We start from the raw sequence: 14,215 nt of genomic DNA, 5'->3' as shown, positions 1-14,215 counted from the left end.
ACCCAGGGGACCTTCTCATTGAGTTGCACTATTGTGGAATCATGTCACTCCGTGGGCCTGACGGGCTAGAGAGTCGGTTCTTGTGGAACTACATCCATAGTTGACAAAAGTTCTTGTGTTACTACCTTCTAAACCCTAGCGAGTTGGAATCACATATTTGATGTCATCACGAGTTTCTAGACCCAAGCTGCCCGCTCGCCTTGGTAATAGCCCTAGGCTCCCAAGAGCTTTGTGGCGACCCAACACTTGTGAGGTCGTTGTGCTTGAAGTGGTGAAATTGTCCCTTGCAGCAATCGAGACGATTGGCGGCAGGGAGCTCTTCTCTTGGATGGGATTGCCCGTGTCGGTGTAGGTCAAGAAGTGATTGGAGACCCTTCCCCTCCTTTGGTCTTTTCGGGCCATTGAATTTTGCTGAAGTAGCGTTGTGCACAAAGAATGGCTTCTTGTACTTGTTGTTCATGGCATTTTTGGGTGGGCGGTAGGGGTGGAAGAGTAGCTTGCAGAGTTGCCTTGCTGTCATTTTGCACTATCTGCTGGGCCTAGACTTCCTTCTAAGGGTCAGAGCTAGGAGCACTGGGGGCAGCTGGGGCCTTGGAATTTCTTTCGTTTTAAATTTCCTTGCCTTTTGTGGGTGGTGGTACTATGGGGGAGGTGGGATGAACTTCACAAAGTAGAATTACTACAGTTCTCCCCCCATTTGTGAGAGATGTTGTCATAGCCCTCTAGTTGATTTGGTAGTTCACGGCATAGCAGGACATCCTTCCTTAAGTCCCTTGAAAAGTATCATAGGTGGGATTCTATCCTATGTGTCTATCTCTAATGGGTATGATACTTTGTAGGGGGTTTGATATTACCTACTTTAGGCCCCTTGAAAAGTATCATATCCATATGATATTATATGCATGGTTGGGCATGTAGATTTCCCTATTTCTCATGATGCATCATGCACGAGTATTAAAAGTATGCATCAGGGTGCTTTTATCTGACGTACTTATCTTCCATGGGGTGATACTTTGTAGGAATATTAAATTTATCTACTTTAAGGCCCATTCTATGTAGCATGCATTTTTCCTTGTTTCTCACAATGTGACATGCATGAGTGTCAAAAAATGGTGTTTCTAGCCCATGTGCGTGTCTCCGATGGGTATGATAATTTTACCAAATTTAAGTCCCATGCAAAGTATCATACCCATTGGATATCATTTTCATGGTTGGGTATGCATATTTTCCTTTTTCTCACCATCTATTATGCATGAGTATTTTAAAACATGCATCGGGGTAGTTCTATCTTATGTGCATGTCACTGTTGTAGGTCCACCCCATCCAACTATTCGGTCATCCCCAAGTGGGCCACCAGATCTAGAAGCATCCAACCATAGAGGGGAGTTAGGTGCGGAGGAGGGGTATCTTCACATAGAGTGGTATATCCGCATGGCACATATGAGGGAATATTGGCATTAATGAGGAGCAAGTGGATGTTGGAGAGACATTCAAGTGACATTGGAGGATCTAGCCTCCTATATAATGGTATACACACCTTTTTGGTTGATAGAGAAATACATGGTTTGGGAGCTGATGCTTGGTCATTGAGCTCCTCTAGGATATACCAGGGGTTGCACATATCTTGCAAGTCCTTCTTTGTCTCTCTATTTTAATACATTTCTTGTTGAGGGCATCTCCTTCAATACTTAAGTGACCATTAGGTTCTTGACAATGATGCCTTTTGTGATGAAGACCTTTTGCCTTTGAGCCGTTTTGACTTTCATCCTTGTCTCTACTTTCTATAGGCATTTTGCAAATGAATGGAAGGCCACCCAATCTATTGTATAGCTTGCATAGACATGCAACTCCAAAGGAGGGATGGTTGGCTTTCCAAATAACTAGAAGTAGGCATCCACAAGATTTGACACCAGCACGTCTCTATATCAGAGAAAAAAATATGTCCCTTGTTTTGAGATAGTCATGGTATGAATCCCATTGGAATTCTTGGCTATTGCATGATTCTATGTGATATCACAAACAAAAGAGAATCTATGCAAACAAAGGTATTTGTTCAACAAGAACATGAAACAACAGTTTGAAGCTTATTGCCAGAGTAATGGAGTAACTCCCATGTAGATGGTAATAATAGACTGATTCACCAATTTTTGAAGATATCCTCCCTAAAGATCGCTATGCCCATTGCCTTGAGGCTCGATCATCGGTCTAGTTTCATCATCAACACTATTTGCTCGATCACAACAACAACAATGTTTGGGAACAACTTTGGAGAGCTTTTACTAAGGACTCGTCTATTTTTGTGAGGATGAAAAAAGGTCGACCAATGACATATTTTCACAACACTCCAACATCTTTTTAATGTGTGCCATGTTCTTACCTGCTTTCACTCCTCAATCCCTTCTAGCTCCTCAACCAATCTCTACATCTGCTACCAAGCTTGCTTATTGACCCTACTTTGCTACCATTTGACATTCAAGCAAGAGATGATTCAATAAAGACATCCAATCCTCTCCCATGGATTTGGATTCATCTAGATTTTTTTGAATGGAGGCAAAGGCAATGATGAATTGAGTGCCACAAACCATTTTCCCTCCTTCTTTGCTTTCTTTAACATTGCAGGGTAACTCAAAACATCAAGCAACTACGTTCAAGTGAGAGCAGTGTTCGAGTGCCACATTCTACAATTATGGGATATCGTGTTCTTTCTTGGATGATTATGATGAAGTGAGTGACACACCTCTAACATTTACACACATAGACCTGTTAATCATCAAGAAGGACATACCCCATAGTTGATCAATTAATATTACTTTTACATAAATTAGATAAATTAGAAACCCATAAAGTCATTATTATTTAAGAGATTCATTGTTCTTCTACATGCTAAAAAACAATAAACATGAATAATATTCTCTTTCTTAAATGATTGTTTCATGAGTGCAACATCCCAATGCATAGCATCATGAAATACCATCCAAGACACCACTAAAAGATAAATTTCTTTAGAACATGCTTAATACAAATTGATATTATTATTATGCGACCATTTGTTTTATTGTACAATTATAATATTTCTGTAATTTCTTATACAATAATAGTTCAAATTTGTTTTGTGATGCTAAGAAAGCACAAGAGAGGATTAAAGCCATTGTTTCCATGGAGGAGGGAGCACCTGACAAAAGAAGGAGATTGATGTAGTGCAAAGGATAATATTAAATCAGATGGGTATGGTAAAGTACACTCTTTGTTTGGCATTCAACTATAATGGAATGGCATAAGAATCTTGAGCTTTTTGACTCCTAAGTTAATGTCATGTAGGTCCTTCATTGCTTTGACCCTCGATTATGAGATATATGGAAATCAATGTTATTTTAAGGCTACAAAAAAATTGATCCCTCTTGAGAAAACTAAGAGTATTGCACTTGCTCCCCTTTAGTAGAGAAGAAAATTCAACATATGTCTTATTGGAGTGTAGCACAATCATGCAAAATATTTATCACATTCCTCCTGTAGATATTCCATATAGAGGGTGAGCTAAGGACTATGATAACATAATATTGCTGAATTCTCAATGTCAGGGTGAACATACTAGGTTTACATAGGCTTTCAATACCTCCATATCCCATAGGGTTTTACAGGTATCCGAGCAGAAAAGCACGAGCGGAGAAGTCCGAGCAAGCCTTTTTGCAACATGTTCCTATGTATATTCATTCAAGGAATCATATTGAAACACTATTATAGTGGAATATGTTAAATACCAACTATATTTATTCAATTCTAATAGTACAAACTTTCCATGTATAGTATTTAAAGAAAATGTTAAAACAGGTCAAGGTCATTTGCAACCCCCCTAGAATGATACATTATCTTTCAGAACATTCATATATATGTTTAAATTCATTATTTTTTTTCTCTATTCTCCTCACACCCAAAGTAGACTATTCAACTAAGTTGGCCACTCATGTATGTGATTCCATCCATGAACAAGGTTTGAACATATTGCACAAAACTTTTACCAGATGTGGAAGTTTTGCCCAGTATATTCCTAACCGAAAAAACATTAAATCCAGATCATGAATCCAGGATTCCACACTAAAAATTATAACCCACAAGCGTAATTTAAATTTTGAATTTCAATGAACGAATCCGACCAATAAATCTACGTGTGCACTTCAACTTGCTCATCTATATGTAAGCCGCCAAGTGATATTTTACAAACCACATGCAACAAGCTTACCAGATGCAGGTAATATAACAAGTAAGAGTGACAACGTATGAAGGAAAAGGAATGCATATCATAGAATCTTACATTAAATAATGCCAACCAACAAAATAGAAGCTCAAGATTGTTTCCAAAAGCCAAAACAATCTATACCTCCAATGTAGATTTTACTTGCGCATTAATAAACTAGAGTGCACCCAAAAAAAGTTTTCCAAACTATTGTCTCATACGCATAATGTCACAAAATTTCAGAATCAAAACGATAGCCAAAAATAAATATCGTGTATATGAGATAGCACCAATGTCTAGTAGACCATAAAGTATAACCATAAACTAATTCTCATCGGCGGAGTCATCCACAAATAAACTCCGTCGTCTCCTCTTCTCCCTCAACTCATAGTTATATGATTTGTCGTTCCTTTCCATGTGCATGGCCATACTCTCTGCGTAAGTTGGCAATTCACTTCAAAATGAAACTCTAAAACTCCCTTACATGCGTAAATGAAAGGTATTCATTCAAAATAAAGAACAACATTTTTTACTCACTAGTCCAATGGCACAGCAACATTGATTTCTTCCTCCTCAGCATCGACGTCCATGAGCATATGCTGCTGTGTAGACAATCCCACACCTGCATAAATAGCATCCACCACTCCTGGAAGTAGTCCAGTACATATCTCTGGGTCATTGTCTATTGCCAAGCAAGGGCAACCAGAGTGGAGTGCAGCCCTCAATCCTGGTCCTGTCCCTGCCCCCATCTCAAGAATGGAACCATTTGGAGGACACAACATCTCCAAGAACATAAGTATGAATGTAGGACTCTTCTCAAGAGATCCACGCCATGCACCTCCCTTGCCAACTCTTTTGGAACGATGGACTGAAGGCAAGTAATGTGGAAGCAAGTTGCCATCTAAACTCATCCTCATCATGGAGGCCACACCCTTTGCTGATTGCATGTTAAATGTGGGTCTTTGTCCTATCCTCCTCATAGCCATAGCATGGAAAACATAAGACTATTCAAAAAAGCATGAGTCAATTTCTATGTGATTTATGATACAGAAGTAGAAGCAAACATACATTTGAAGACTCACCTTCACACCAATCCCAAGTGTGTCTGAAATGCCTTGAGGTTCCATGCTTTGTACTATCCATCTGCTTGAAACAAAACAATATGTACCAGAATCAGACCCTAGCCTATAACTCGCAAGACTTCATGAAGTGTTCAACACAATAAATTTACCTGCAAGCCACCTCCATTTTTAATCTTATTGCATAGTGCTCCACAGTAGGCAGAGTAGATGGAGAACAGAAAACCAAAGTCCACCCATTGTCATCCATCACAGCTGCAGCAATGGCCAAGGAAGAGGAGATATGATCTTCTGAGATAACATTCCAAGGTGGAACCTCTCCTTCACCACTTGTAGCATACCCTGTGGGAAGATCCACAATGCAACAGTCCACACTCCATGTGCATTGTTTAGAGTTTCGTTTCTTCCCTTGTTGGTGTAGAAGTGCAAAAAAATCGCGTAATTCTTGATATCCATTTGCAAGCTGTGATTGCACTATCTCTTTGCCCAATTTGATATAGTCAAACTCCCATACCTTTACCCAACTCCTAGGTATGAGGGGATGTTTCCAACGTGGCAAAAAAGACAATGGAACCCAAATAAATTCAATGGAGAAAGGCTTTCTCACTATCCCAGAGTCATGAACTTCCGGAGTATCTGCAAACATAATGCATATCAAATGACAATACTAGACTAAAAGGAATTGGAAAACTTCAATAAAGATATTTCAGCTTACCATCTCCATCCAAGTCAGTATTCTTCCTTCTCCCTGGTTTTGCAGGATCAGGATTCCCTATATTTTCCTTTTGTTTCTCCACCAACATCTTTTGTTGGTCCTCGAGATTTTTACGCTGCTCCTCGGTCATGTCTCCAGAGGATCCAGAATCAGATTTACATTGACCTTTCGAATGCCTTATCAAGAAACCCATGGAGCAAGTCAATCATAAAAAACTAGTTAAGAACAAGAGGCACATAAATAACAAACATGAAAAGTATACCTCTCTAGCATTAATGCCTCCTCCTCTACACACTTTCCACTACTCATTTCTATCCACCATGGACAATGCTTTCTCTCCCACTCTGAAAGCCTTATAGTTCCTTTTGCAGTCATGTCCTCACGAAAGACTTTATGTGTGTACATGCAATAGGTAGGAGGATTGAGCACTGTCCATGCCTTGCAAATAGATGGAATGGTTTGTATCTTTTTTGTGTCCAGCAAATGAAGAATAAACCTATTCAAAACCCAGGCAGTTGAAAGCATAAGAATAATATGAAATAGAAATTCAAGAATTAGGCAATGAAAGATGAATGCTTACCTAAAAACAACTCTTCTGCTTGCATTCACAAGGTCAACCTGTTTTGCAGGCACGGTAGCCACAGACATGAAGGATGCAAAAGGCTCATACAAATCACTCCGATGTCTTGCCACAATATCCTCAAAATATTCGCATAGTGTAGGATGCTCTGGCAACTCCAAAGAAGAAACTCCAACAAATGAAGCCTGAACCTGTGACAACAACCTATGACACTCTTCAAGAACCTGGTCCATAAAAACTTCCTTTGCAAGCCACCCAATGAAGGCATGGTCACTTGTTGGCATTCCATAACTATTCTTCAAATTCAAATCAAACCCAAGTAAAGACAATAATGAAAGCTGCCTAGCCTTGCTGCAAGAAGCAATGGCCACTTGATACAACTTGTCTAGTGTAATTTTAGCGGTTGTGTCTTCATATGGCAAGGACCATAATTTGTGAAACCAATCTTTGCCATGTGTAGGATTTATTATTGACAAAATCTGTGAAAACCACACAAAAGAAATTCAGCGTGACATTTGAAAGCAATGCATAGCAATACTATGCAAAGGAAAATGCACAAACTCACCCTGTGCACCTTTCTCCTATATGTTTGAGTGACTGTTCTTTTAATCCCAGCTATTTTAACAACTCTTTCATCTTTATCCATTCCAGGAGGTAGCTTCTTACAAGCTGCTTCAAAATTAGATTTCCACTTGCCCTACAAAAGCAAGTATGCAACAAAGCTATAATTCAAACTATATACAAAAGCAAAAGGAAAGAAAGCATGAGGTAGAAAGTATAAGAACTCACAGCATAAACCATGCGACCAAGAATAGCCTGTGTGAGGGGATACCAAACCCTTCTTCCTTGACCAATCTCCTTTTGCCGTACAACCTCAATATTTTTCCTTTCTTCTTCCGTGAAATCCTCTAGAAATACTTGTGCATCACAACTAACAAGTGTACTTGTATGATACAAGTAATCTTTAAGATTTGTTGTGACAATTGCCTCCTCATTCAATCTGGACAATGGAATTTGTTTTAGCATTAAAGTTGAAAATAGAAATATGTCCTTGAAACAACTAGTGGAAGAAAGAAAGATGATACTCACAAGTTAAACCTTTGTAAAGCTGCAATCAACCTCAACTCATTGTTAGGCTCTGGAGCTATAATATGTGCATGAATCCTGATATGCCTTGCCTTGTTATTAACAAAGACCTCCCCAATGCTCTCCATCCATGAGGCAGTTTGATGGTTTCCCTCCCACACATATAACATCTTGCAAGACAGGAATTTCCATGCAGGAGTTTGTTGAAGCTCATGCTCAAACTCATCATTCACAGCATGCCAATGCTTGTCCCATGAAGCTCTTATCTCATCATCCACCTCTTTGGTTGTCCCATCAGACATCCCAACTGAAATAATAAAGGACACCTTTGTAGGGACATATCCCTCCATCTCAAATGCTCTCTTGAGAATGGAGAGGTCATTCCTAAGTTGTCTCACCTTAGGGTTGATAAGTAATCTGTACAAAGGGATACGGGGAGAACCATTCCTCTATTGACAGTTATGGACTCAAGAAAATCACTTCCAACATTACTATCCATTGATTCAGGGACAAATTCATCACCTTCCGTATCACCCTTAGCCTTTCCACTGTCCTTCTTGCTAGTAGACTCTTTCTCCACCGACATCTCTTCAACCTCCTCTGCATTTGGAGATTTGGCTTGTGTGTCAGCAGATGTGGGGGATGGTGTTGTTGGTGCTTGCTCTTTTTCTTTTGCAGTTTTTTTCTTCTTACCAGCAGCCTGTCCACCTATTGTAGATTTTCTCTTTCCTGACCTACTAGTCATGACTTCTAGCATACACAAAAGAAAATTGGATATTAGATCTCAGCCCCATCTCAGCCACCATTCATTTTTTATTGTACTTTGAGTAAAACCAAGCCATTGAATGAACAATGAATCAAAGAATGCAACTAACCAAAAGAGAAATACCTGCTAATCTTGGACCTTGGGTTGATACCAAAAACAATTCAGTTTCCAATATTCCAACCAACACTCTGCAAAGAGAGATTCAAGAAAGTCAAGAACATGTATTGACATAGGAGCATAAGAACATCAAAGAGCAACCATAGTGTGGGAAAAAACTAATGCACAACCCTATTTCACCCAATTGAAATTACAAAAGGAGAAATTCCTAAGGAGCTAGGACCTCTGTCCCATTGCCCCCACAAATTCAAATCTCCAATATCCAAAATGACAACTTGCATATATTGATTGGAGTAAAGTAAGGATTAACTATTGACATAGCAACCAAAGAATTATGAAAGTAAAGAGTTTACAGTTGGAGCATTTGAAGCAATGGGAAGTTACAACAGTCTACATGTAGTTGCAGATGTCTTCAAAAGAATATACTTGCACATATCCATGTGGCTGATACACCAAGAATGACCATCCAAGTGATCTTCAACATGCTTGGATGTTAGAGATACAAGGTCTCTCTCATATCATAATGAAGTCTTTCCCCCTATTCTGCCAGCGGAATAGGGTGGGGAGGGCATCAAGGATGCATAGAACACTAAAATGGTGTTGCCTCTCCCATCTTCTGCTGGTGGAATAGGGAAAGGAAGCCATCAACTTCAAGCCCGGTTGGACATTATCAGCTGCACTAGCCAAATGATATGTAGCCTTCAAGTGATATAGTGTTGCCTCTCCCCCTATTCCGCCAGCGGAATATGGTAGGGAGGCCATAATCTTGAAGCTTCCATGTGATCTTCAATATTCTTGGATGCTTGAGATGCAATGAGCTTGAGTATTCTTCAATATTCTTGGATGATTGAGATGCAAGTGATCTTCAATATTCTTCACTATAATGGGAATCCCCTAATACATCAACTTGAAGCATTGACATAGCTTCCAAGTGATCTTCAATTTGCTTGGATGCTTGAGATGCAAGGATACTAATGGCAAAAAGGAACCTAACAGTCTCCATTCTCTTAAATTCATTTCATCAAAAGATGTATTCCTTTCATTAAAAAGACTATACGATTCCTATCAAGTGCATTCCAAAAACTATACAATCTCCAATTCCGCCGGCGGAATAGGGTGAGAGTGACATTAAGAGGTTGCTTAATAAGGGGGATAGATTCAGTGAAAAGCTTTCTCAACCCAAAATGGCAGACTCTCTATCTCCTCTTCTAGTGCTGCATACCTTCAATGTCAGACTCTCTATCTCCTCTGCAGTGCTGCATACCTTCAAGGCCAGATTCCCTATGAAAAGCATGCTAGAGCTACTAAATCTTCAAGAAAGGGGCATCCATAAAAGCCTATAGTGGCTTCAACAAACCAAGGCCCAAACAACATCCAAGGCTCCAACACAACAATAAACCAAGGCCCAAACAACATCCACCATGGTTCTTCCAATGCGCATGCACCAATCGACCTTCAATGTCCTTGAAGGAGGTAAGTAATGCTAATGCAAATCCCCTATTCCGCTGGCGGAATAGGGGGGAGAGAGACTCACAAGAACAGCACTCTGCCGCGCTAAACTGGCGACAGACGATATGGCCAATCGAGAAAGACAAAGAAATAAGTACTTCAATCGACCTTCAACGTCCTTGAAGGAGGTAAGTGGTGCTAATGCAAATCCCCTATTCCGCTGGCAGAATAGGGGGGAGAGAGACTCACAAGAACAGCACTCTGCGGGGCTAAACTTACAACAGACGATATGGCCGATCGAGAAAGACAAAGAAATAAGTACTTGAAGACTTTCAAATACCCTTCTTGACTGAAAAAAACATATTCAAGATATATATATTAGCAGCAAGAGAATGAGTACGCACCTTGTCACTGGATCGTGACTCAAGCCAGTCTGCAAGTGTGAATAGAAGCTATTTCTTCCTACCATTCTACCTCTTTTTCGCAAAAACTATTGCAATGCATATACATGTAATGGACAGCAAAAACTATAACGATGCATCTATATCGATATCTCGCGGGACTGTAAGCTGTAGCGCCTATCTCTTAACGTATATCGAGTCCTCTTAACTTCTATCTCCCCCTATTCCGCCAGCGGAATAGGGGGGATAGAAGCTGCAAGAGTGCCAACGAGTGCCAAGGTGCTGCTTACCAGCGTTATTCCGAGAAGCTCTACGAATCCAAAAACCGGAGAAGGTGGTCTCTACGTGCAAGCTAAGGTCTAGCTCTACTCTCTGGAGCGAAACAAGCTGGAGCGATGTCTCTTCTTTCAATTACTAGCTCATGAAGCGCGGGGTGGTTACTGTTGCAAGCGCGGGAGGTGAGATCGGAAGGGAGGAGAGACGGAGCAGCAGCTAGGAAGAAAAGGAAGAAAAGATCGATTAAGGCAAGCGCAGGTACTTCCGGTTTTCTGGTCTCCAACATTCTCTGTTCTCTCTAGTCTAGTTAATTCCCCTATCCCGCATTTCGTAGCCACTTGTACTGCCAAATTGTGGGATTCTGCGAGGGTTCTATTGTGAGAGTAAGCGGAAGCCGAAATGGCTCTCCGAGAAAGCGGAAGCGAAAATGGCTCTCAGATGACAGGCTCTGGGAAAGCGGAAGCGGAAATGGCTCTGGGAATTGGAGCTATGGAGGAGTCCGAGGAGTTTGGTGAGCAGTGAGACGGGGCAGCCAAGCAGGCGTTTAATTTACGTCATCACTGGGTACAAGAGGCTGAAGAAATCCTATTTTTGACCCTTCCGAATTATTGCACAGGCCTCTCGTTTGCGTGTGCTTGACTGGCGTTAATTTGGTGGCAGGGATATCATCCGACTACACGTTGTCCTCGGAAAACAATAGTTCCGTTCTTCCGGTTTCCTGGCGTTGATGAACGGCTGTAGCTATCCATTGGCGAACCCACCCCCACCGAATGCCATGTTGTAAGAGAAATTTATGTTCTGGAGATGGCTCTCGGAGCTGCTGCCGATAGAATAGTGCTGACGATGATCATATTTAGAGAGGACACTCACAAGATTCTCAGGGATAAACAGAGTGTTGTCGTCTCCCATCACGAACCAATGCACCATCTCTGAGACTATACGAGAAATTCGAATTGCAGACTTCCGGCCGAGCTTGTTGGTGATTTGAAGCGTGGAGATATGTGGAGAGGTGAATCACGCCAGCGCAGGCCCTCACGGAGCTTGGAGGCCTCCCTTTTTTTCCTTCAATAGAGCCCTACGTGAACTTTTCCTACGAGCCCTACGTGAACTTTTCCTACGTGATTGTTTCTTAAGTGAAGCGAAAATCTACAAGTCTGTCTTCCATGGGACTAGTCGTGATTGTGAATTTGGGAGCTGGCAAACGGATCCTCATGAACGAATCATGAACCTTGGAGATGAACGAATCATGAACGAACCATGAACTTGGAGATGAACCAATCATGAACGAACCATGAACCTTGGAGATGAACGGATTTCACGCTTCACAACGAACCAAAAAAATGGGAGAGCTTGAGCTCGGGACCTTGGTTCTTACCTCGCTCTTTGGCCTTGCTATTCACCTCTCCTCCATATCTCCACGCTCCAATGAAGGCGGAGACGTATAGTTCCTGAGGTAGACAGAAATGTGGAAACGGATGCCAGTGGCGCCAAGAGAAGAGATAGCACCGACCGTTTCCAAAGACCACTTGTCGCATGGCAGAGGTATCGAATGGCAGAGGTCGAGTAAATGATGCAGAGGTCCACTCCATCACGGTAGGAAATCACAGATTTGACATGGGCGTTTCTCGAGGTTGATGGTTTCAAATGCTATCTCTCTCAATCTCAAAAATGATTTATACTAAATTTTACAAGTGTCTTGGATTAACTATCAATGCAGATGAATTTCATTTTTTTTCATAATTTGAAATAAAATATTTATGATATCAAAATATAATATTTAAACAAAAGCATGGCAAGGCATACACTAAGTTTTGAGACAATTTTATTTAAATGCAAAGTTGATAGATTTAAAAAATAGCATTTTCTACATCATTAGATAAATATTCCTTAGTAGTTATGCAGTTATATGTGATCAATCTTTCACATTGTAATATATCTTTTGCAAGACATGCATTATAATATGTTTTTTAGTCACCCCCTTAAAATGTTTTCTTTACAACCCCTTAAAAATTTAGAAGAATGCATGCATTTAAAAGTATACCCCATCCTTTCATTGGTGGCACACACTTTTCGAGCTCGCGTTACTATATCACTACTCCACCACCTTTCATGGCATTTATAACTATTCCCCCTCCTTTCATGAGTGCCACGCAGTTGAAGAACTGTCATTACTGAATCACTACTCTAGCACTTGGCTCCAAGTTTCATAGCTCTGTTCGCACCTGCCTCCATGTTCAACCATCATTTTTTCTTGGGTAGCTCCACATAGCATTTGATGTGCCTATTTCACGTTCAATACTACCTCTACCACTTACTTTTGTGAGGTGCAGTCGTTCTTGTTCTTTTGCTTTGGCAACATTGAACTTCCCTAGCATGTGAGGTATCTCCACCTTCAAAAACTTTCCCTTCCTTTCTCGACATTATTTATGGGGCATTGCACGGTAAATACTTCTTGACTTCTACAGTCTACTGCCATTGCTTTCACAGATTTTGAAGCTTCTTCTATAAAAGGAAGAGCTTTTTAATGGAAATGGAGAGTAGTGCTATGCTTCATGACGAGAATGGCATTTTGTTGCTACAAAAGGTTGCTCAAAATGGTGTATGCATGCTTGAGGAGAATGAAATAGTTTCAGTCTTCAATTTGATTTCTTCTACCATCAGGATTCACCAGTGTATGGATGTGTCACAGCAAGAGGTTATGTTTGAAGTGCCATTTGCAATGAGAGGAGATGGGAGGGAATATACCTTGGACATTCAATTCGGAAATAAGTTCATTGTGACTGGGGATAGATTACCTTCAACAGAAAGAGACAAAGATAAGCCATTCCACAGTGTCGTTGACTTGTTACGTGAATTGCCAGCTTCTAATTCTCTTTTTAGTTATTTTCAAATGGTCTCTTCAATTAAATTTGTCAAGGAGATACCCAAGTCATATGATGGAAATATTTTGTTCGAGCTGCCTCCAACATTCCAGGAGCAAAAGGCAATAGGATTGGAAAACAAGTTTGATGGTCATGTCTGGAGTGAGGATGTTACAACAAATATTTCTAGCTTCAATGGGATAGTTAGATTGAGGAAATGTGCAGGTCGATTGCAATGTGATAGTAAGTTGTGTCCTTTCTTTTTGAGATCAGGTGTTAGAAATGAGAGTCATTGGAAGGGGCGATTAATAAAGATTCCAGAGATCCATCAAGTCACAGGTGGTACTCTCAAATGCTATCATTGCAAGACTAGTCCACTTTGCATTGCTAGCTGTCCTTGCAAATTGTACATATGTCTTCCAAGAGACACCATGGAGCATCCAGTGAGTAGATGTGCGATTCACATTGGTTTTCATATGCATTTGGTGGCAGAGGGATCATCTAGGAGTGAGTTGGATGAGTTGAAAGGAAAGGTTTATAAAATGGTTGGAAGTAAGCATCCTTCTAGGCCTAAGGCTTTGCAAAAGATGGTGGCTGAAGAGATGGTGTTGGAAGCTATCATTCCAAACAAGGATCAATCCAATCCCTTGACTG

The 14,215-nt window shown here is 40.6% G+C and overlaps 2 protein-coding genes across 2 annotated transcripts; both read right to left on the bottom strand.

Moving 5' to 3' along the window:
• Positions 1-4,533: 4,533 nt before the first annotated feature.
• LOC147882100 (uncharacterized) lies at positions 4,534-6,374 on the bottom strand. Its single transcript, XM_087402063.1, has 6 exons — positions 6,288-6,374; positions 6,026-6,201; positions 5,463-5,946; positions 5,314-5,374; positions 4,769-5,235; positions 4,534-4,685 (listed from the first exon to the last, which is right to left on the bottom strand). Exons 1-6 carry the CDS (start codon positions 6,332-6,334, stop codon positions 4,556-4,558), a joined length of 1,365 nt encoding a protein of 454 aa, XP_087258189.1. The 5' UTR covers positions 6,335-6,374; the 3' UTR covers positions 4,534-4,555.
• Positions 6,375-6,387: 13 nt separating this feature from the next.
• Positions 6,388-7,993, bottom strand: LOC147882099 (uncharacterized). Its single transcript, XM_087401515.1, has 4 exons — positions 7,695-7,993; positions 7,395-7,605; positions 7,171-7,302; positions 6,388-6,521 (listed from the first exon to the last, which is right to left on the bottom strand). Exons 1-4 carry the CDS (start codon positions 7,991-7,993, stop codon positions 6,417-6,419), a joined length of 747 nt encoding a protein of 248 aa, XP_087257641.1. The 3' UTR covers positions 6,388-6,416.
• Between the last annotated feature and the right edge of the window lie 6,222 nt (positions 7,994-14,215).

The sequence above is a fragment of the Dipteris shenzhenensis genome, chromosome 30, assembly GCF_047967505.1.
Source record: "Dipteris shenzhenensis isolate YYH24624 ecotype China chromosome 30, Dip_SZ_1.0, whole genome shotgun sequence".
Classification (NCBI taxonomy): domain Eukaryota; kingdom Viridiplantae; phylum Streptophyta; class Polypodiopsida; order Gleicheniales; family Dipteridaceae; genus Dipteris; species Dipteris shenzhenensis.
Note: the sequence above shows the minus strand (reverse complement) of the source record. Positions and strands in the feature narration are given on the sequence as shown.